Source organism: Pseudorca crassidens, chromosome 4, assembly GCF_039906515.1.
Source record: "Pseudorca crassidens isolate mPseCra1 chromosome 4, mPseCra1.hap1, whole genome shotgun sequence".
Classification (NCBI taxonomy): domain Eukaryota; kingdom Metazoa; phylum Chordata; class Mammalia; order Artiodactyla; family Delphinidae; genus Pseudorca; species Pseudorca crassidens.
In genome coordinates this window covers 131561025-131585288 of record NC_090299.1, presented here as the reverse complement: position 1 = coordinate 131585288, position 24264 = coordinate 131561025, and the positions used below count along the sequence as shown (strand labels likewise).

The window sequence follows — 24264 nt, the reverse complement described above, 5'->3', positions numbered from 1 at the left end:
CTGTAGTTCTTTCCAGTGACTCTTGTCCTAGTGTCAGGAAGTTTCTTCACCTTCATCTGCTGATTCAGCTGAAGACATGAGGGGACCACCTGAGTGGGGATGGCCAGAGCTCTCGCTCAGTGTAGCTCTTTCCTGTCTGGTCTAGTGTCCTGCAATCTCTAACTGCATTAGCCTCCCTGAATTCCCAGATCCATCTCCTCAATTCAGAGAGGACTGCAAGCACGCTGTGCTGTGACCCAGAAAGTAAGGCAGTAAACAAGCAGTGCTCTCCTTGTTTGTTTTACCTTGGGTGTTTCATATATTTTGTCCTTTTAAAAAAAGTTGTTTCAGTAAGGTGGGCAAATCTATTCTCTTTCACTCCATCTTGGTTGAAAGCTGAAGTCTTGGATTGCCTATCATCTTCTTATTGATTCTAGGAGTATCTATATATTCCAACTACAAGCCCTTTGACAAATATAGGAATTAAAATATCTTCTTCGACTCTATCTTCTTCCACTCTGACTTGTTTTTGTATTCTCTTAAACATGATTTTTATGAAGAGACGTTGTCAATTTTAATGTTGCCCAATATATTACTTTCTAAACTTTAGGGTTAATGCTTTCTGTGTCTGTTTACCTTTCCCAAAGTTAAGAAGACACTTCTCTGTGTTTTTGTTTGGAAATGTTCTGGGTTTTTTACTTTAACTTTAAAATCTATAATGCATTTGGCATTGATTTTTGCATATGTTATGAGCTAGAAATCAAGATTCTTTTTTTTTTTTCATATGAGTATCCAATTGACCCAGCACCACTTACTGAAAAGTCTATCATTTCCCCACCGTACTGCAGTGTCAACTTTGTCATCCATTTAATGACCATGCATGTGTGGGTCTATTTCTTGGTTCTCTGTACATACAGTTTTAACCTCTGTCTGGTAAACAGCATTGATCTGAAGCAGTCATTTCATAATTTTCAGTTTAAAAGACAACTGAGTTCATTTTTCTTTCTTTTTTTTAAAATAAATTTTATTCCATTTACTTATTTATTCTTGGCGCCTGGACAGGGACTTGAACCCTGGGCCCTCAGATTAAAAGTCTGATGCTCTCCCAGCTGAGCTACCCAGGCACTCTATTGCCTTTCTTACTTTAACTTAAGTATACATAAGTTTTAACTTAGTAGACTATTGTTTTTCATCCAAAATAAAGTACAGTTTGAACACAAGAACTGTGTAAATGTAATTATATTAAATAACTCTAATACTGTTATATATAATGTTTTAATGTCACAATTACTAAGGGATTTTGGTTTACATTTTACAAAATAAAAACTCTCTTTTACCCCATGAGTAACCTAAATTTTGAAATATCAGGTTTGAAACAAAATGATGCAATTCAGGCAGTGTTAGCATAATCTGTTTAAAGTTATCATAGCCCCTAATAAATTATAACTGAAATATTCTAAAAACAAACAGTATTTTATTCCTTTGCAAAAGACCATCTTCTCACTATATCTATATAAACCTTATTCCAAGGATATTTTCATTTCTTTTTTAGAAAATATACTGAATTTCATTAATATGCTGTAGACAGCCTGAAGTGTTAATCTCCACCTCTACCTTTAAGACTTCCGTTATGATGTACAAGGTGTATTTACCCTCTAACCAAATAACTTTTGAGCAACGTAGTGGAGCCTCCAGTTTACATATCTTACAAAATATTTTCATTGCAGTTGCAAATTCTTATACTTTGCATTGCTGGCAACTTTTAATGATATATATGTGGGGTTATAGATTTTATTTATTTTTTTTTTATTGGCGTAGAGTTGCTTTACACTGCTGTGTCAGTTTCTGCTGTACAGCAAAGTGAATCAGCCATATGTATACATACATCCCCTCTTTTTTCGATTTCCTTCCCATTTAGGTCACCACAGAGCACCGAGTAGAGTTTCCTGTGCTGTACAGTAGGTTCTCATTAATTATCTATTTTATACATATATAGTAGTGCATATATGTCAATCTCAATCTCCCAATTCATCCCACCACCCCCCTCCCCCTTGGTATCCAAACGTTTGTTCTCTATGTCTGTTTCTGTTTCTGCTTTGCAAATAAGATCATCTATACCATTTTTCTAGATTCCACATATATGCGTTAATATATGATATTTGTTTTTCCCTTTCTGACTTACTTCACTCTGTATGACAGTCTCTAGGTCCATCCATGTCTCTACAAATGACCCAATTTCGTTCCTTTTTATGGCTGAGTAATATTCCATTGTCTATATGTGCCATATCTTCTATATCCATTCATCTGTCGATGGACACTTAGGTTGCTTCCATGTCCTGGCTATTTTAAATAGAGCTGCAATGAACATTGTGGTACATGACTCTTTGAATTACGGTTTTCTCAGGGTATATGCCCAGTAGTGGGATTGCTGGGTCATATGGTAATTCTATTTTTAGCTTCTTAAGGAACCTCCATACTGTTCTCCATAGTAGCTGTATCAATTTATATTCTCACCAACAGTGTAAGAGGTTTCCCTTTTCTCCACACCCTCTCCAGCATTATTGTTTGTAGGTTTTTTGATGATGCCCATTCTGACTGGTGTGAGGTGATACCTCATTGTAGTTTTGATCTGCATTTCTCTAATAATTAGTGATATTGAGCATCTTTTCATGTGTTTGTTGGCCATCTGTACGTTTCAAGGATATTTTCATTCCAAATTATTTAAACACAACTTCCTTAGAAATATTTAGATGTGTGAAAATTTCAATGTTTAAAGTTTAGGTTTAAGTTACTTATTAATTTGAAAATATTACATCACTTCTGTTTTTTAGAACTTGGAATTTCCTATTACTAAAGGAATACATTTTTGTTATAGGAAAATCATCAAATATACCTAAGTGGAAAATTTTAAAAAGAAAACCAATCTCACCTTTAGGTATCAATAATAATATAAAGCACAGTTTGTCACTTTTTGGAGTCTGGTTATTCAGGGGACAATTCCTACCTGTCTTAGTCCATTTGGGCTGCTATAACAAAAAAACCATAAACTGGGTAGCTTATAAATAACAGAAACTTATTTCTCACAGATCTGGAGGCTAGGAAGGCCAGTATCAAGGTGCCAGCAGATTCGGTGTCTGGAAAGGGCCCAATTTCTGGCTCATAGTTGGCACCTTCTTGCTGTGCCCTCACTTAGTGGAAGGGGGGAAGGGAGCTAGCTCTGCCTCTTTTACAGAGTCATTAACCTCACTCACTAGGGCTCTGTCCTTACGACCTAATCACCTCCCTGAAGCCCCACCTGGGGGTAAGGATTCTAAGGGGACAGAAACATTCAGACTGTAGCAATACCCAAACACCTCGACTCCAACACCAACTCCTGTTACCATGTCAGGAGCGAGCAAACATCTGGGTCATCAGCCACCTGAGGAAAGCCCTTCACTTCCTTCATTCACTCATTCATTCCACAAATATGCATTAAGAACTGATTACATGCCAGGTACCCTGGTAGGTGTTAGGGGTACAAATAAAGTGAATAAACAGAACAGACAGGGTCCTTTCCCTCCACAGAGTCCATTACGTAGTGAGAGCAGTCAACATCAATAAAATAATCTCACAAACGATGTAAAATGACAACTATGATATCTATTTCTTACAACAGGACAGTAAGAGGGTAGAGTAGGGAATATGACTCAACCAAGGTCTGAGGAAACTTTTCCAGAGGGAGAGATGGGTGACCCGAGATCTGAAGGGTGGGCGGGAATGAACCAGCCCCAATAAAACAAAAGGAAAGTCACACAAGGGAGATAGCAGCATGCCAGGTGCAGGAACAGAGAGAACATAGAGGCCCTGGAGGGGAAAGGAAAAAGAGTGTGTTTGAGGAACCGGAAGAAGGCCTGAGTGATTGAGCACAGAAGGAGATGGGTAAGTGGTCCAGATGAGGCTGGATGGACACCTGTGGAGGGGAGAGGCCACTCACATCTGGTTGGCCACGTTAAGGATGTTGGTTTTTATCCTATGCTCAATGGGCAGCCATTGAAGTGATTATATTTGTGCTTTACAATGATTTCTCTGGCTGAAAAGTGGAGAATCTATGGGGCAGGGGAAAAAGGAACCAGATACATTAAGCATATGACCAAAAATCCAAGAGAGAGAGGAAGTAGCTTGAAAAGAAGTGGTAGTACAGAAATGGATGGAATGGAAAAATAATCCATAGACAAGCTCATCTACATTTGGTAGTGGGTTGGTAATGGAAGACAATAAAGGAAGATGTAAAGAGTGACTCCAAGAGAAATAAAAAGAAACTGGAGTTGATTTGGTGAGAGTTGAGGAAGAGATCATGATTCTGATTTGGTTGATTTTTGTAGAGCAAAGTGGCATGTAAAGTAGGCAGTTATATTTACAGGTTGATGGTTCAGAAGAGAGAACTGGGCTGGGGATGAAAATTTGTGAAGTGTCAAATACCACGCACGTGAGAAAGTATAGGATGAGAAGAGTGGTGGGCTAGACTTTAGAATGCCAAGGGCCAGTAAAAGAAGAGCCTGCAAAGAAATCTGAGTGGAGCAGGGAGATAGGAAGGTTCAAACCTGTGATGTCTCAGAGGCCAAGGTTCTGAGAGTTTTAGGAAGGCGTGAAAATTCTCGTCTGATTTAGTGACGTGGGGGTCATGACCTTGGAAAATATAAGAGAGAAAGTGGGATGGAAGCCAAGGTGAAGCAGATTGAAGAGTAAGGGAGGATGAACAAGAGATAGAAACTATAGCAACACTCAACAGAAGTCTGGCTGTGAAAGAGGAGAGAAAAGCTGGTAGAGAAAAAGGTAGCTAAAAAGCAATATATGGGGGGCGGGTAGTGGTGGGAGATTGGGATTGACATATATACACTAATATGCATAAAATAGATAACTAATAAGAACTTGCTGTATAAAAAATAAAATAAAGTTCAAAACAAAACAAAACTAAATGTGCAGGGACTAAAATACCTACAGAGAGACTTCCCTGGTGATGCAGTAGTTAAGACTCCACGCTCTCAAAGCAAGGGGCCCGGGTTCGATCCCTGGTCTGGGAACTGTATCCCACACACATGCCGCAACTAAGAGTTCACATGCCACAACTAGGGAGCCCGCCTGCCGCAACTAAGACCCGATGCAACCAAATAAATAAATTTTTTTTAAAAGGCAATATATGTTGTAGAGGATTTTTTACATTGTTTTGTCTTAAGAGATGTGAGTATATTTAAAATGGAATGGATAATTTCACTCAGTTTCCAGTTAAAACTGAAGAGAACTGTAGTCTGTTGCCTACAATCCTTTTGTCAAATACAGTGCAGCCAACTTTCATTTTAATGTTATGGTAGTTTATTCAGAGGAACAGTGCTAACATTCAGAGAGAATTAAATAATCTGTACCTGCATGTTATCAGCAATTTCATATAAGATTCCTCTCACAATAGCTGTTTGAAAAGGCATCATAGTAATGGCTCCTTTCCATTTAAAAAAGAGTTGGGTGTGTATGCGTGTGCGTGTATGTGAATGTACACCCTATCAGAACATGGTGGTATCAAACAAAATTTGGCAAACTACAGCCCTTTGGCTAAGTCTGGCTACTTGTTTTTTTTGTTTTTTTAATTTATTTTTGGCTGCATTGGGTCTTCATTGCTGTGCACGGGTTTTCTCTAGTTGTGGCAAGTGGGGGTTACTCTTTGCTGTGGTGCACAGGCTTCTCATTGCAGTGGCTTCTCCTGGTGCAGGGCACGGGTTCTAGGTGCACAGGCTTCAGTAGTTGTGGCACGTGGGCTCAGTAGTTGTGGCTTGCAGGCTCTAGAGCGCAGGCTAAGTAGTTGTGGCGCACGGGCTTAGTTGCTCCACAGAATGTGGGCTCTTCCCAGCCCAGGGCTCAAACCCTTGTCTCCTGCATTGGCAGGAGGATTCCCAATCACTGCGCCACCAGGGACGTCCCACTATTTGTTTTTTTAAATAAAGTTTTATTGCAACACACACCAGTGATACAATTACATAGAGAGTATTTAGATATAGAGAGAAGAGATCATTTATAGGGTGATGTTCTTGAAAAGATGCAATGGCATGAAATCCAAAGCATAAGTGGAGGGACTGACCTCTCATAACAGGAAAGCAATGCCTTTCATTTGCCGTGGGAAGGGGGGAGTAGCAGGACTGAAGATGGTATGTAGGTTTGCACGTTTGATGGCTAGTGGCTGAAGGAGTTTCCATCTGAGCACTTTGGTTTTCCGATGAAACTATAAGATCTTTGGCTGATGGAGGGTTTGGACATTTGAGATATCTGAAGCTGGTTTAAGAATTATTGCAAGCATCATTCATAATAGCCAAAAAGTAGAAACAATCCAAATGTCCATCATCTGATAAATGGATAAGACAAATGTGAAATATCCATATAATGCAATAGTATTTAACATTTAATGTTTAACATTATAAAGGAATGAAGTACTGATGCATGCTACAATAATGGAAAAACCTTGACAACATTATGCTGAGAGGAACCAGTCCCAGAAGGTCACATGTTGTATGATTCCATTTATATGAAATGTCCAAAGGAGGCAAATCCATAGAAACAGAAAGATTACTGGTTGTCAGGGATGCAGGGGGAGGAGGAATGGGGTTTCTTTTCGGGGTGATGAAATATTCTGAAATTAGATAGCGGTGAGGTTGAAGAATTTTGTGAATACACTAAACTCACTGAATTCTATATTTTAAAAATGTGAATTTTATGGTAGGTGAATTATATCTCAATAAAGCTGTTGTTTAATAAAAAGAAGACAGAAAGAAAGAAAACTTTTTGCAGAGAATATAGTGCACTGTCCAGATAAAGGAAGTGGGATTGCCAGGTACCAGAGACATCCATGAAGCTAATGAAGCTGGCTGCACCGGTCCCCACGAGAGTAGGGAGCTGCTGGGAGAGGTTGGGTGTCCTAGCTGGGAGGGGAAGTTAGGATGCACTCAGAAAGTATATCCGTGTAAGGATTCTGGCAAATTATCACAGAGGTCTCAAAAGAAAGGCATCTATATCTCAAAGGCGCCAGTAATTTGTTCCTTATTCATTTCCTCATTTAGATTCATATTCATCGTAATTTTTAATTTGTAATTGTATATTCTTTTCCTTTAAAATGACTCCCCAAACTGTATATGCTTCAGGTTCCAGAAGACCAAGATCTGCCCCTGCAGAGAGCTGAGGATCTATCTATTTGAGGTCACTGACCATGAATTTACAGTGACATCACTGTTTCTGTTGTGTAACTTTCTCCAACAGCGCTTGGCTGTTTGGGTGCAGAAGAAAGTGCAGTCAGGTTCACCCAGTGTTGGGGTTTTGTGAGTCGGAAGCATGTTATTAAAAATGTGGACCGCAAAATTCAAACTGGATAAGGTGGGGGGAGTGAAGACGGAGAGCTCTGATGGGATATGCGAAAGCAGAGGTGTCAACAGGCTAGAAAGCTGTTGAAGAAAGATTACAGAGGAAGAACTTGAAAGATCAAGTTGGAAGACGCGTAGCTGGAGTGGGCTGCTGGAGGTGAATGACAAAGTCCACAGAGGGGTGATGGTTTGAGGCGATTTGAAGGCCATGGGAGGTGACAATTGGCACTTGCTCTGAGGAAAAGTCTAAACTCTAAGAAGATCTCCAGGCCTCAGCACAACCTGTCCCTTGTCTGCTTCTGTCACCTTACCCAGTCCAATGTCCCTCTCACTCATCTGCCTGCTGCCTTCATTCAGGTCCTCCGGAGTTTCTTCCAGCCTGAGGATTTAGACACCTCGTAGTTTCTCTGTTGTCTGGAATACTCTTCTCTGCTGCTTGGCCAGGCCATTTCTACTCACCCTGAGGATCTCAGTTTAAAGTCAGTTCCTCAGGGAAGTCTTTCCTCACATACCCACCCTTCTCCCAGGGGGTAGAGCCTCCAGCTGTATGCCCAGGTAAGACTCTTTGTTTTTCCTTTACAGCATTTATCAACTGTATTGTAGAAGTTAAGGGGCTAATGACTAGTAAAATGCTCTTCTCTAGAATAAAGGAGTGAGGTAATAGGTCTGGCTAACCTCCCTATTATATCCTGGGTCCTCAAGAAGTTGTATATACAAAGACATTCCATAAATATTTGTTGTATGAATGAAATTTAAGATACTGATGTGTAGTAGTGTTTTCCAGCATACCTTTTAACATATAAGGATACAAAATGTAATTTTACAGATCATCTAAAAATGGCATATAATGTAAAGATAAAACCAATTTCCTTTCTAACATACATACATGAAGACATATCTATCTTCAACCTCTCCTCACTTATTTGATCTCTAGAAATATAAATCTCAAACAACATAGTCGAAGATAAGGGAAAATACTTAATGATTTCTTATATGGAAATGAGATCATTGAATCCCTTATTTGAAATAATGAAAAAGATTACTGGGTATACAGTCGGTCCTTCCATATCCTTGGGTTCCTCATCCGAGGAGCCAACCAACCTCGGATGGGAAATACTCGGAAAAAATCCAGAAAGTTCCAAAAAGCAAAACTTGAATTTGCTGCATGCTAGCAACAATTTACATAGCATTTACATTGTATTAGGTATTATAAGTAATTAGAGATGATTTATAGTATAAAGATGTGAATACTACACCATCTTATACAAGGAAATTGAGCAGCAAAGGATTTTGGTATGGGGAGGGGTCCTGAAACCCATTCCCCAGGGATAAGGAGGGCTGACTGTATTACAGTCTTCCATTAAAAAGAATCTGAAAAAGCATATATGTATATATATATACATATATACACACACACACATACATAAACACACACGTGTATCACTGAATCACTATACCACACACCTGAAACTAAAACAACAATTGTAAATAAACTATACTTCAATTTAAAAAAGAAAGAACTTTAGGGATTTCCCTGTCTGTCCAGTAGTCAAGAATTCCTCTTCCACTGCAGGGGGCATGGGTTCCAGCCCTGGTTGGGGAACTAAGATCCTGCATGCCACATGGGTGTGGCCAAAAAAAAAGAAAAAGAGACAGACACAGAGATTTAAAAAAAGGACTTCATAACAGGAGTGGAGGAAGTGGTAAATTATCTAGCCAACAGTTAACTATGAAAGAGTGGACTAGTCTTAGCAATGTTAATTATAAATACTTTGACTTAGTGTACAGACACACTGCCTGTGGGAGAAGTGGAAAATGAATTCAGTGATTTATTTTCATTTGCACGCTTGTGGTAAAACCTGAGTTCACATAAAAATTGCTTTGGTTTATGAACTGCCATAAAAATTACACTCACCTGTATTCTAAAAAGGCTTAAAATGTAAGAAAAACAATGAACCCCCTTTGCTTGTTTTTTCTCTCTCAATTCTCCTTACGGTTATCCCTTTGATCCTTCACAAAACAAGTCTGATTCTCTTCTTCACAACATCTTTCAAATCTCTGGCTAGCTGCCTCTTTAAGGAAGACTTGTCTCATCCTATCTGACCTGGTCCCACCCTGGTTATTCTTCTAATTCACTGTGTTTATTTCCCCCAGGGCACAACATTTATCACAATCTGTACTTGTGTTGACCCCTGTTTACTATCCAACGCAGCCACAGAAATGTCACTTCCATGAGTGCAGAGACCTCTAGTTCTCACCACCCCAGCACCTAATTTCCTACAACTGTACAAGCTTTTCAAACTCAGAGGAACTCCTGAAAGTGAATGTTGTATTTACAAGAAAATGCCTGAGGTTATTTTTTCCAGAAACGTTCACTTATCTCCTACTATTTTTAGCACTTTTATCTGATTATTTATATTACCTTCCAAAATTTGTGTGAGGGCTTTGTTTTCCATAAATAAACTGGAAAAGATATTTCTATTACAGGATCGTGTTAAACTCAGGACCACGTATCATAATTGTAAAGCACACGCAAGAAAGCAAATAGCGCTAAGACATCCAGTAAGTTTCCCTTTTCTGGTCCAACACCCCAAAGGTAGATTTTAAACAAATGCCAAGTCAAGTGGAAGAAACCGGCAACAAATGGAGGAAGTGTGAGACTTCAAAATGTCCCAGAGATCGATTCAACCAAATCCTTTGGCCCCGCTAAGCGTTCCCACACCACTCAGGCAAGGCTGCTCCGGGGACCAGCCCACACCAGCCCGGAAGGGTCCCCCTCTGCCCTCCGCTCCAGGCTGGTCGCTTTAGCGCGTTCCCCCGAGTCCTCGCCCTCCTGGTCCCTGCCCTTCAGACTCGCGGGCAGGGATCCGGGGGTCGCAGACTCTCCAGGGCGCGCGGTCTCCCTCCGGGCTGTTTTGCTTTGCGCGCTGTCAAGTACAAACACCCCAGCCCCTCCCCCTCCAACTCCTGATCTCGAGCACAGTACTAACTCCGAACTGACTGACACTCGGCTGAGCCAAGATGGCAATCTCCAGACTTGAACATTCGAAGGTTCCTCGCTCCGCCCGGAGCCCGAGCCCCGGCGGCACCGCCCTCGCCGAGGCCTCGCCGCCTTCCCCGGCGAGCAGGCCGCCGGGGGCTCCGGTCTCCACGGCCGCCGGGCGGCCGAGGACCCCTCTCTAGCTTTCCGAACTACAGATCCCAGGGTGCCTCTCGGACTCCCGCTCCCTCCCTCTCTCGCTCCCTCCCTCCGTGCGTCTCCTCCTCCCTGGCCCTTGTTTTGGCTGGAAGCGCTCCGGCGGAGTTAGAGAAAGTCTGGGCAGAAACCGCAGCCGGCCCGAACGTGGGAAGGGGAGGAGGAAAGGAAGAGGGAGCCGGGAGGCCGGGAGAGGGAGGGATCGGGGCCGGGGGCCAGGCCGCTCAGAACCTGCCGCGCGCCCGGGGGTGGGGGAGGCGGCGCGGGAGGAGCGCGAGGGGACTGGACGGTGGGCTCTGTCCCCGCAGCCAAGCAGCCGAGAGCTTCGTTCCTTCGCCGCCCTCCGCCCTCTCTCTCCCGCGGCGGCGGCGAGCGCGGACCCACCCTCCGGCGGGACCTCTGCCCTGCCCAGCGACGCCGAGCCGGCGGCTCCCTCCGTGGCCCTGGACCAGCCCTGCGCCCGCTGTCCACGGGACCCTCGCGGCTTCCCCTTTCCTCCCGGCTGCCCAGGCGCCGCGGGGAAGTGACCCACCCTACCGCGAGGAGGGGGAAGGAGAGGATCGCGCAGGGCGCACCGAAACCGAGAGCGGGCGAGCCGGAGTGGGCACCGCGCAGGGCATTGTGTGTGTGTGTGTGTGTGTGCGCGCGTGCAGCGTCGTGTCTGTCTAGAGAGCGCTCTGGGAGGTCCCGTCCCGAGGGGGCGGAGCGCAGGGGGCCGAGGCTTGGGCTCCGCGCCGGGGCAGAGTCCCGTTGAGCCCGAGCGCGAAGGAGGCAGCCGGCGGGACGGCGCGCCTGGCGGCTGGGCGGGCGCACTGAAGGGAGGCCGGGGCGCCCTCGGCCCGGCCGCGGACCCTGCCCCGAGGTATCGGCCTCGGCGGCGCGGCCCGCTTCTACTCAAGTCCGCGGACCTGCTTGCTAGGGAAGAAGCTCGGAGGCCGAGAGCCGGCGCGCCGCGGAGCCCGTCCGCCCGGGGTGCGCCGCGGGAGAGCTAGGTCCCCGCCGCTGCGCGGCTGTCCGGCGTCGGCGGTGTCGGGAGCGCGCCCGGCCCGGAGCCGGAGAGGCGCGCACCATGAGCGGCGGCGAAGTGGTCTGCTCCGGATGGCTCCGCAAGTCACCCCCGGAGAAAAAGTTGAAGCGTTATGTAAGTAGAGCTCGGCCGCCGTTCCCCTTCCCGGGAGGCTCGCGCGCGGGCTGCTGCTTACCCTTGGTCCCCATCCTTTTCCCGTGGGCCCTTTCCCCGGCAGGCTGGGGACCCAGGCTGGACACTCACGCCCGGGCCTCCTCTTGGCCGGGCACCTTTCTTTCTCCAGATTCCAGACATCGGCCCGTAGGAGGGCCCGGCATGGCCAGCTGAGCGCCGGCTGCATGTTTTTATTGTTCCTTTTAGCAGGGGCGAGGGGGAGAGCATTCTCCTTTCGTTATATCTGCAGGGAATCCTTAGAGACTGCTGTATAGTAGATTTCCCGCAGTGGGAAACCCACGGAGGTGTTGGAACTCATCAGCCTTCTATTTGGTCCGCGCTCCCTCCCGCCTTCCCCTCGGGGTGGTTGCCGGAAGCGGGAGGGGGACCTGGGAAGTTGGCCTTAGAGCCGAGCATCTCCAGTCCGCGCACACGGGAAAGAAAAGTTATTACGCGCCCTACCGTTTGCTTAGCACGGTTCACATTTTCGCGGTTTTGAAGCGAGGGACCTTGGAGTTTGGCCCGAGAGCCTTGGCAGTTTGCTGCGAAAGGAGGGCGCTGTGGGGAGCCTGGTGGCTGGTGTTCGGGCGCCGTGGACACGCTGTCAAACCCCGCAGGAGAGGACAGCTGGGGCCAGTCAGGATTTCTGTGTGTTACGGTACTTTCCCAGGCCACCCGAATTGCTTCTGCTGATTATGTGTTAAACCGTTTTAGCTGTTAAGGAAGATATTCCCTGAAAGAACCAACCTTGCTTAGGTGGAAATCTGTGTCCTCTTCGGGGGGGGGGGGGTGTCTGCGATCTTATCCCCTTCTCCCCCATTGGCTCTTTGTTGCTGCCCCCTGCAAAAGACAGAAAGACACCTTCGCCCTGGCATATGACGCAAATATTTTTCTAGTAAAGTATGTCTCGAAAACAAAATGTATGCCCCCTTAAATATAAATTTACTACCAGGGGGCCGACACTAATAATGGAACCTGTTTCTTGTGGAAGGGTATCTACATCCAGAGAGCTCGAGGTAATCCTATTAGTCACTGTTTGCTTGCATAGAACGGAGTGAAGTGCAATATTTAACTTCACCAACAACTCACCGGTGAGTTTCTGGTTTACTTTCTGCCAGAATTTGTTATAGGCAAGTAATTCTTATTTAAGGATTTGATGCCACAAATCCTAAGAAAGTTCTCCAGAGATTTTTTGAATCCTTCCAAATCCTGTCTCTCCACCTATCACACTTTGCCTGAATATTCTGGTAAATATGCTGACTTTAATACAAAAATTGGGGAGAGGCAGTGTTGTTTTCAGCTCTGAGTTCTGAAGAGAAGGTTGTATGTGTGTGGGAAGAGGGAGTGGATTGATAGATGTATTTGTTTTGAGAAGGCGCTGTTTAGGAAATGATTGGGTCCTTGGGGGAACTGAAGAGCACTACATTAGCTGAAATAGGTAGTGGTAATAGAGGTTTAATGCTTTCTTTCACATGATTGGTTTATGGCTCTCTCAAAAGATGCCCCGCACTGGACTAGGGACCATAAGATTAAAAAATACAGTAGGAAAAAAGACTTGCCTCTTGGGCTTGCAATTTAATGTAATACAAACCAGGAAGAAAATCAGCCCCAAAGATTATGTCTTAACAAGGACCAAGAAAATGGAAAATCTGAATTTAAAAAAATTTATTATTTCATTTGATCATTACAACAGTTTTATGAGGCGGGTATTATCTATGTGTTTAACAGATGAGAACACAGTCTACATAACCAGAGTGTGCCAGAGGCAGGGTTTGAACCCAGATCTGCCTGCCTGACTGGCCTTTAAAAGGTTAATGAGTCATCTAGTTGATTTCAAGCGGCACTCAGGCGGGTCATCTGTAAACAGCCTTTCAAGTTGTAACTTTCTATGAGTCTGTGGATATTGGTTGAGCATGCAAGGAAGGGGCGGGCTGTGCATCAGAGGTGCAGTGCTGAAGAAACACAAGACAAGCATGTGGGCACAAAAGGTAGCTAGCAATGCCAGACGGTTTCTGATTGTGTGCCCAAGTGGATCACTATGGGTATTGCATAGATGTTTTGAGGAACAAACTTCTTGTAGACTGAAACCACAGGAATACTTCAGGGAGACAATGGGCTCCCTAAATTGTTGTCAGCTGAGGGGAGAATATGCCTAACAGCGGAGGGAGGCGGGCTTTTCTTTGTCTGGCTGGGCACTGGGGTTTTCTTTCCACACCAGTGAAGTACATAGAGACAGCCCAGGAAGAAAGTGGGCAGGGTGGCCACCAGAATTGAGGGGTCCAAGAGGGTGACTGGAGACTTACAAGTTAAAATGAGTCTTGTCTTATATTTGCACTGTCAAGTCGGTTGCCTAGATTTTGACATTCCCAGATGATTGCTCTTTGGCTTGGTATCCAGTTCAGACAGTTTTGGCTGAAGCAGCTTTGCCCCTCAAAGACATTGGCATATATACATGCATCTCCTGTGCTGGTTTGGTTTTCATGTAGAATCTTTATTTTCTGGATGAAAGGAAACATTGTTGGCCACCCAGTGGGCAAAATGTTGCTTGATAATGGTTTTGAATGAACAGATTCACTGTGATAAGATATCTTGGATGCCTGGTACTGTAATTGTTAAATGAAACTTCAGGGAGTTTGAACATTGATTTTGTTGGGGAACATTTGGCCAGAGAACTTTGACAGTTGTCTCGCTGTTTACAGTATTTATAGGGTAGTCCAAGCATTGATTAAGATGATCCATCAGGGCTTTTAAATGACAAAAAATTGTTTTAGTTTTATCTTCAAAGTCATCTCAAGGTATGGCCCCCATGCATTCCATTTACAACTCCATTTTATGTTTGCTTTTTTATAGTCAACAGCACTGTTTTTTTATATTAGTATGTTCCTCAGATATGGAAGCTTTTCTTGAATTTCCTAAAGAGAGTGGAAGTGGCATAAAAGACAGTTAAGACAAAGACTAGCGAGCAGATTCTCCAGCCTTTTTGCCTCTTTTTAATTTTTTCTATATTTATTTGCCAAAGGGTAAGAACCTCTTGTATGTGTTCCATCCTCTGAGAATTTTTAGAAGTCCACTTAATATGGAGGGGAAGATTTTTCTGCTTTCTCTCAGTTTTGCTACTACTGTGTTGCCGTTTTCATCCTGTGTTATATATTAAACAGCTGATTTTTCACTCTGTCAAGGACCTGAGTAGAATCACATACAGATCAATGTCACTAGGGTTATAGAAACCAAGTAGACTCTTGGTAGTATGCACTCAACGGCAGCGCTCAGATGTTTAAAGGGCTGTTTAAAGACAAATCAGCCATTTGAAATAATGGTAGAATTTTCATCAGGATTTGAAATTTTAGCTGAGATAAAAGGTAAGTCTTGAAAACAAAGGATTGCTCCAAGCCAGCTGGCTGTCTCCCTGTCTCTGCAGGGGGGAGCTTCCCTATGGCCTGCCTCAAGCCAAGACACCAAGTTTGGGCTCCTCCATGGCCCAGATGTCTGCCTTGGGCCGGTGTGCAGTCTCAGCAGGAGAACCTGCTTCTGGACCAGGGCAGGGTGGCCTGCTAGCTGCCAGCCAGCTGGGGAGCAAAACGTCAGCCAGTTCTTGGGTGTGTAATCTGCACCCAGCTTGGGCTCTGCTCTTCAGCTGTCAGCTTATAGGATGTTTTTTGTCTGAACTTGTGGTTCTGGGAATGGACTTAGAAACAGAAATAGCATCTTCCTCTGGGTGGGCACCTGACATCTTACATGGAGGAGAGAGGCATGGGGAAGGCAAAATAACAGCATCTCCTTGGTTCAAGGACAACCCAGGAGCTGGGCTAAGTCCCTGTTCCATAGTGTCACTACAACAAAGAGGGCTGGGATGTTTGGAAGCTTTTCCTGCCCTTTTTTGGCAATTCCCAGTAGCAGATTCTGCTACTGGGAATTGCCAGTAGTCAACAGATTCTGAAGCTTTTGCTTACAGTGACTGAAGGAGCATAATTATTCTGTTCAAGGAAATTTTTTTCCTGCAATTCTCCCATTAGTGAACATACCATTCAAATTTCGAATGTTTTCTTTTTACCTTTTCCAATAAGGCAGGAACATTGTTTCTACTAAGAAAGATCATCAACTAGCAAGTACATTGTCTTTATGAAAGTTAATGATAGTTAATTCTTTTGTTGTGCCTGGGCTTAGTGATATGAGTTGCTGAATCCCTAGATCTGATTGTTGTCTTTTGGGATTCAAAATTACTAAGAAGGTGGATCAGCTTGGAGGGTAGTTTTAGAATTCTGCTGTTTTTAAATTTTTTTTTAATTGATCATCTTTGAACAAATACAAAAACATGGCAAGAATTTATACTTGGATAATCTGGTTGACAGGTGAACTGGTTATTTCAGTGTGTTTTGCCATAATGAGTCTGCTTAAATATGAAAGAAATGAAGTGACAAGGCACTTTTAAGCCTAAGTAAGATTCCCTAGTTTGGAGTTGACATAAAAAATACATAGCTAAGGTCTTGATGATTTGCAGGTTGAGGACATTTAAGAGGTGATTAACTGTCGGCACTGCTAATTTTCTTACAGAGACTAACACACGAGAAAGAACATCGTAGCAGGTGGATTACCACTTTATTTTTGAAGGGTTTTGGGTAAATTGGGCCATGGTGGAAGGAACCCTGAACTGAGTGTCAGGACCCAGAATTCACCTGGGCTTTGCCACTATTCACGTGATCTTCGGAGCCTTCTGATCCTCAGTTTCCTTATCTGTAAAATGGGGACGTGGTGGGCACCACATCTACACTCTAAGCTCTCTTGCCCTCTAACATTCCTCTTCTCAGACTTTCCCTTGGCAGGGAGGGGCAGATGGGGGGGGAAATAAATCTTCCATTTCTTGTTCATCTTAAATAGCTAGTGAATATATTAGAACTACAGAAGCAGAATTCTTTGGGGACCCTTCGGCGCCTCCCTTAACAGAATGCAGGCTCACTGAGCCCAGGGCTGCCGAGTGCCTGTGCTGCTGTGTCTGATACAGAGTGGAAGCTCACCAGGTATCTGTTGACTGAATCGATAAACAGGTATCTCTGGAGCTTTTGTAAATGTGCCACGTGTTGAATACCGTGGAGGGAAAGGCCCACTCCCTTCCCGTAAGGAGTTTCTAATCTGTTCCCCAAGACAAGCTGTAAATGCATGTTCCTTTAAATCGTTTTACAAGAGCTATGTTTACAAGGCTGTATATGATGAATTGCCAAATGGTTGATACAGACAGTAATTGCTTAAGAGCTCAGACTAGAGGGGAGGGGGAGGAGGGCAGCCAGGGAAGACTTCACAGGTGAACTTCAGGCTCTATTCTTGGAAGAATCCAGGTGCTTCTGACAGAAATAGCAAAATCAGAAGGGCAGCCTGGTTTTCAAGGAAGAACGGGGACTTTGTGTTGAGTTCAGACATCCCTGTGAAAAGAACAGAACAGCTCCGTTTCATGCATGGAATTTGGATGTCAGCTGTAACTTGAAGTTTGAGAAGTTTCAGTTTCTGCCATGACCTAATGCTCTTGATGGGATCCTGACCACAAGTGAATTTTCTGTCCCAGGCTAGACAACAAACCAAACAACCCCACTTGTCCGGTCACCTGAACTTATTAAAATTCCAAGGGACATGTGTTATTTAAGATTTCTTTATGTCTGTTTGGAACTAAATAATTCATTCTGGCAAGCATTTAGTTGACAACAGAGAGGGAGCATGTTCTGGTAGGAGGGAGAATAAAAGAGCCTTTGATTCATTTGCTTCTGAGCTCCAGCAGGAGGGCAGGGGCTGCCTTGGGCTAGCGTCTTATTTTGGACTTTGGAAGCCATCTTAGCCCAGCTGTGTGAGTGCCAGCCAGTGCTGGAGGAAAGAGAATAACACCAATGGATCACATTAAACCCCTCCTGACTGTTGATGGAAGGGTTTCTCCCATTTCACATTCCTTGCATTAACATGGTGGCTCACTTCCCCCCAAGTCAGAGTTCCATCTGAATTTGCCACTTGAACTTGGATTGAAGGCACAGCACTTCTGTAACTCTTTATCTCAGTCGACTAAGTACAGGAAACTTAGCAAGACCCAGGTCCCTGTCTGCTCCCCCTCCTCAGCTACAGGAACAAATAAAATCAGCCTTCTTTTCTTCTTTAGATGACTCCTGGGCGAAAGTGGCTCATTGTACCATGGATTTCCACGGCCCTTAAATGTAGCCTCTTCATTTGCCAACTCAGTGGCTGGGGGAGCCTTAATGAATTGGAGATGGCGATGCAGGCCTGGGGAATTGCTGGGAAGAGTCATTTTAGGAACTTGGAAGCTTCGACCATTCCAGGCTTGTCTGTGTGAGCACCTCAAATCCTACAAGAATGCCTTAACTGGAAAAGAATCTTCTATATTTTAAGCAATTCTTTTATTCGTAGGAGCAAAATGCTCCCTAACTGAAGAGAAAAATGCTCATTGCTGAATGTGTATAAAGTAGAACCCACCAGCTTTGGACCCTCCCACAGCCTGCTTTATGAAAAAAAAAAATAGTAAGACTCTGCACCGCAATGCATGCTTGGTCGTTATCTGGGTTACATTAGCCCTTGAAGCATTCTGATTACAGCTCGTAGCTGCCAAGCCCTGTCCTGCAGTGTTATCTGGAACAAAAATTTTCCATGTGGTTGTTTTTAGCAGAGCTACTGTATGCAAACTGGATGTGAAGATGTAAGTCGCAAAGAAATAGAGCTTCTAGAAGGGGAAATGTGAGTGATCTTAATTTTTTTTCCTACTATTTAACTGTTCTTTCCTTTCTGTGTATTTCAGAAATTTTTTTCATATTTCTAAACCGAGTTTTCTTTTACTTTTATACACTGGAAAGAATCCCAAATTTACCACAAGTTTTTCATATGGTGGTGTTTTTTTTTCTCCCAGCTTTTTTCTTTGAATTCATACTTGGCCTAGGTAATTCCCCATGTGTTCAAACAACAACAACAACAGCAGTGTCCTAAAAGGAAGAAAACAAATGGCTACATTGTTCCATGAGTTAAAAACAATATACCAAGAGTCCAAACATTTCTCTTCAGTGTAGAAATCTTAGGTCATTTTTTTTTTTTTTAAGGAAGAAAAATACCAAACTTTGCTTTAACTATCCTGCTCATTGATTTTCTTTTCCCTTTTTAATTTATTTTCCTTTGTTTTAACTCGTGTTGTTTAATTTTTTTTGAAAAGTTTTACATATGGTTCTTCTTTAAGAATATCACACATGGAAAACGAAAACATTAAAATTTCATTTTACTTTTCATCCTCTGGTCTGAAGAGGGGAAAAAATGTTAATTAACAGTAAGGGTTTGTAACTGACTTCGTGTTGCTTGGTTGAATTGAATATTTGTCATTATTGCCTAGAGGTATTTAGCAGTTTTATGTGAAATAAGCAGGTCAATATTTTAGTTAAGAGGCTTTTTTGCTTTTATGAAATAAAATATGCAGGACGGCAGCATCAGGGGATTGAGAACTCAATCTATTTTTGTCATTTTTACTGTAGTTAATATTTGGTAATTGATATTTTGTATTAAATATTTATTGTATTTAATACATCGGTTAGCCAGTTGCTATAAAATTTTATCTGCTAACTTTTTTAAGTGGGAGAGAGGTAAAAAGCACTCTTTCCCCCAGGAATCGCTACCCACTTGCCCTTTTCCCCTTTTCCCCTTGTTTTCTACTTCTTCCTCTGTAGTAGAAGCCTCACTACCAACATCACAAAGTATTCATGTCAGAATCCTTACACACACAGTCTTCCACCTTTTCTCTAAAAAAGGGGGAGTTATTTATGTCCTGTTATGTAGTAATCAAGACTAGGAATCATAATGTTCTACCCAGCAGGTAGATTGTTGTTCTCTCCTGAAATGCAGTTTTTAGTTACTACTGTATTGGGAAATGCGGTCAGGCCACTTTCTGACTAGCAGGACTCCTCCCTGAGATGACTACCTGGTTAAAGAATTAAGTGTGCTTTGTCAACTCCAGTCCATCACACATTCCCATCGGTGCCTTGGCTAGGGTCATCGTAGCCAAGAGGAAGGTGCTTCTGATTGGAGGGAGGACCACTTGATTTGCGGGAAAGAAGTGCTTTTATCTTTGTCACTTGGAAGAGAAACACTTGGTAAAATGCTACCTCCAGTGCTGTGAATTCCAGTGGCCTTAAGTAGAACTTGGTGAGGAAGGCTTACCCCACTGGGTTAGGGAAGCATCATATGAAGCCCCTACCCTCTGGCAAAGTTATAATCGACCCCAGAGTTGTGTAGGAGGATTGGATTTTACAAGTTCTCCCCGACAATTTCAGATTTAAATGTTCGAAGTGTTGGAAAAAGGTAAAAGGAAATACTGAGCTAGGAAGAATGCGAAATATTTGGGCAGTTAATTTGTTCCTGGTGGTGCTGTTACATAAAACCAAAGCCTTCTGAGTAATCTTCACAGGGTATCTAGGTCATCTATCTCCGAAGAAAAGTGCACAAAATTAAACTGATGCTGTAGTTCTTTTTTCTTTCTCTTCTTTTTTCTTTCTCTTCATTTAAGCAGTGGAAGAGTCAAAACAGGAAAAGCATGCCTGGTATATTTTTCGTTTTAACATATCTTTCTAGATGATTTTCCTAATGGCCCACAGTATACACAGTTGAAAGCGTGTACACATGATCTATTTACAAAGAAAATTATGGCTTCATTTATCATTCTTTGGTGTTTGTAATAGGTTATTAATTTCCAGAGGACAAAGACGGCATTTGTTCTCTGCGTCTGAAATGCACAGAGTGGTACCTGGCACAATCTCTTGAGTAGCGTGACCAAATACTTGTTGAATTTTAAGCCTAAAATGATAAATCATCTAGTTCAATGTTTCTCAACCTCTTCTGACCCATTTCTCTATCACGTATTGTTTGAGTTTCCCATGGCTTTTCATCCAGTTTTATTTTCTATGATTTGCATTACAAAAACAATAGCTGTATCAAATATCTCTCCCAATTATACCTATCTCCTTCTTCCCTAGTAGAGAGTCCAACCTCCTCTTTTTACAGGGAGTGAAAATAAATAGCCTCCGAGAGACTTAATTGATTTGTCCGAGGTCATAGAAGTTAACCAGCTGTTCTGGCGGGGCCAGATCTCTTACTTCTCAGGTCAGACCCTGCAGTCCTTGAGGGGATGCCCGCTGAGAACAAGGCATTGCAAAGAATTCAGAAGAGGCCCAAGAGGGCACTGCGTCTACCTTTCAGGAGTTTATATGCTACTAGGGACCTAGGAGGCACTCAGTACTGCAAATTGTGTTGTGATCAGTGATGTGTGAGGCCAGGCTTTAGAAGAATTCAGCCGAGGGAGGTGAATTCAGGGATTCCGGGAAGGTTTCATGAAGGTTTCATGAAGAGAGATTTCACCAGGACCTTAAAAGATGGATTCAGGGCTTCCCTGGTGGCGCAGTGGTTGAGAGTCCGCCTGCCGATGCAGGGGACGTGGGTTCATGCCCCGGTCCGGGAAGATCCCACATGCCGCGGAGCGGCTGGGCCCGTGAGCCATGGCTACTAAGCCTGCGCGTCCGGAGCCTGTGCTCCACAACGGGAGAGGCCACAGCAGTGAGAGGCCCGCATACCGAAAGAAAAAAAAAAAAAAAGATGGATTCAATTTTCAAAGACGGGGCTGGAGCGAGACTCTATTGCTCCCTTTTCCAGCCAGACTCGTGGGTGGGTTGTGTCCACCTGGCGGCCCCCTCTTCCTCACCTGCTGCTCATCTCAGAGTGGAATACAGCCCGGGTCCTCTTCCACCATCCTTACCTAACCCGGCTCCCACTAAGATCCCAGATGGTTGCCCAATCTAGCAGAACTAGATCTGAACTTTTTATTTTTCATGAAACTCTTGACTACATCGTTGGAGATAACCAGTCCATTTTCTCAAAATATGTTCTTCCCTGTGCCTTCCTGATACCAGGCTCTGGTTTCTGGAAGTGTTGGAGTTCCTAAGCGTTCTAGTGCTGGCTAGCCCTGGATGCTCTCTACTCCCCTGTCACACCGTTAGTAGTTCTTCATCCATTGGGCGTTCATGAACTTTTTTGAAAATTTCATAAAAGCTCCATGTTCTCCATTTCCATAGAATTCTTTCTTTTTTTTTTCCCCCTGCTTGGCCAGTGCCCACATCATGCTGGTTGCTAGTTGATTTACAGTTTTGTTAGTTTCAGGTGTACAGCAGAGTGATTCAGTTATATATTCTTTTTCAGATTCTCTTCCATTGTAGGTTATTACAAGATATTGAGTATAGTTCCCTCTGCTATACAGTAGGTCCTTGCTGGTTATCTATTTTATATATAGTAGTGTCCACAGAATTCTTACAAACTTACACACAAACCTTATTATCCCCTTGCACGCTTCCTAACTTTTAAAGCCCATCTGTGGATCATAAAGCCCAGTGAAATGCCCCTGAATTATATGCTGATGATCTGAAGACACCATTTCAGCCCATTTGTCGCTCCACATCTTTGGCTCTAACTGGTTAGTAGATCTCTAACTGCTTAGATCCCCACAGCAACGGAGAGTCCGCATGCCCACAGCAGGGCTTACCATCCTCTCCCTAAACTCCGTCCTCTCACTGTTCCCTCTCTCAGTCAGTCACGCCACCATCCCTTTCCCAGTGGCTTAAGCCAGAGGGTTTTCTTTGTTCTCTTCTCCTTCTCCACATCCAGTGACCAAATCCTGTCAGCTTTACCTTCCAGAGATCTCTTGACTTCCTGACCTCTGTGTTGCCTAAGCTGCCTTTGCCTTTCTGCCGGATTTCTGCAATAGCTAGTTCATCTCCCTGTCTCCATCCTTGCATCCCTCCAAACCAGCTTCATCAAGGCAGCCAGCATGGCCTTTCTGAAACCCAGATCTGATCGTCCCGGGCTCCAGTTTGAGGCTGTTCCGCAGGGTTCCTTTGCTCTGAGGAATGCCCAAACCCCTTCTCTTGGCTTGCAGCGTTCCCTGTGATGTGGCCCATGCATGTACCTCCTTCTCACTCGCCCGCTCCGCTTCAGCTGTACTGAGCTTTCAGGTCCCGAATTGGCTTTGTGATCCCTCACTCTGGCCTTGGCCTGTGCGCTTCTCTCCTCCAGGGATTCCTGGCCCTCCTCTCTCTGCCTCCACACCAAGGCTACCCCAGGAGCCTCCCTCGAGCTCCCGCCACCACTATCACTCACCCACGCAGACCCAGCGGGCCAAGAGCATCTGTTTTGTTCCCCTTCGATGCTCGGCCATTCCCCCAGGACAGTGCCCATCGCACCGGATTGCACTTGTTTGTTTAATTTCTTGTTCCCCCTTTTGATGCTGGGGCTCATTGTGATTTTTCACGAGCCCCCAGTACTTCTGCCTTCAAGGGCTCCCTTCCTCTAACCAAAAAAAAAGAATAAAAATTATATTTTGCAACTGTGTCCAGATAGATGAATATATTCCAAGCTGGATTTATTATTAGATAGTTATTATCCTTATTATGTTCCTGTTTTATTCTGATTTTAAATGAATTTCATATGAAGACACTTTTTGTGGGCTCCTGAAAGTTTTACGGGCTCTAGCACTTGGTGGCCTGTACCTGATGGACACCTTGGCTGTGTCAAGTGGACATGAATCCTTCAGCGATAAAGTTGACAGCTTCTTGATTGTGACTCGGAAAGGCAAGGAGCCCACTAGTTATTTCCTTACGTGGCACGTTTGTAGTGGCTTGAATAGCTCCCTGAAACCATATTAAGATTGTGTATTGTAGTCCCTGGTATCGGAAAAATATATTTTAAAAAGTAGGATCACAGACTTAAGAGGCGTATATATATGTATATTTAAAAGCAGAAATCATGAGATCTTTATGATGTCAAAAATATGTTCCGGGCTTCCCTGGTGGCGCAGTGGTTGAGAGTCCGCCTGCTGATGCAGGGGACGCGGGTTCATGCCCCAGTCTGGGAGGATCCTGCGTGTCGCGGAGCGGCTGGACCCATGAGCCATGGCCACTGAGCCTGTGCTCCGCAACGGAAGAGGCCACAGCAGTGAGAGGCCCGCGTACCACATTAAAAAAAAAAAAAAAATGCTCCTCGAGCTAATTCACTAATACGAACGTTTCCTCGTGATGTGTCCGTGTACAGCGGTGGTTTTTAGTGGAAGTGGGAAGGTGATTTTGCCCCCGCCAGGGACATTTAACAATGTCTGGAGATGTGTTTTGGTTGTCGCCACTGGGGGTGCTACTGGCAGCTGGTGGGTGGAGGCAGGGATGCTGTTAAAACATCCTACAGTGCACGGGACAGCCTTTGCAACCAAGAATGACCCAGCCCCAAATATCAATAGGGCAGAAGTTGGGAAACCCTCAGGTAGAGGAATCCTTCATAAAGCTTGGTTCCTACAGCTGTATTATTCATTTGGTTTATTTCCCTGTGTTTCCTTTAAAAGCCATAATTCAGGTACAGGACTGTGTGGCAGCCTTGGACCCAGGCATTTCCTTTTCTGGCTTCAATAAGGTTGAGAAAAAGTCATTTAGATGCCTGAGCTTTTGAACCCCAGAGGTTGGGGCCATGCACCCCTGTCA

At 44.0% G+C, this 24264-nt stretch overlaps 1 protein-coding gene, 1 long non-coding RNA gene and 1 other non-coding gene across 8 annotated transcripts in view; 1 reads left to right on the top strand and 2 right to left on the bottom strand.

Moving 5' to 3' along the window:
* Positions 1 to 12095, bottom strand: part of LOC137223965 (uncharacterized) — a 91374-nt gene extending 79279 nt beyond the window's left edge. The window contains exon 1 of the long non-coding RNA XR_010943157.1: positions 11754 to 12095. This is a non-coding gene — a long non-coding RNA (uncharacterized lncRNA). The remainder of the gene's footprint in view (positions 1 to 11753) is intronic.
* TRNAK-UUU (transfer RNA lysine (anticodon UUU)) lies at positions 1031 to 1103 on the bottom strand. Its single transcript has one exon. It is a non-coding gene; the product is annotated as a tRNA-Lys (tRNA).
* The window catches only part of GAB1 (GRB2 associated binding protein 1), a 132580-nt gene continuing 118950 nt past the window's right edge, over positions 10635 to 24264 (top strand). The window contains exons 1-2 of one of the 6 annotated variants that reach the window (XM_067736782.1): positions 10637 to 11692; positions 18384 to 18454. Coding sequence is in view for 4 of the 6 variants with exons in the window: in XM_067736777.1 (XP_067592878.1) it covers positions 11621 to 11692 (72 nt within the window). In the remaining 2 variants the exon portion in view is untranslated. Of the gene's footprint in view, positions 11693 to 18383; positions 18455 to 24264 lie in introns of all 6 variants that reach the window. The other 5 variants (XM_067736783.1, XM_067736777.1, XM_067736779.1 and 2 more) reach the window with 5 other exon arrangements.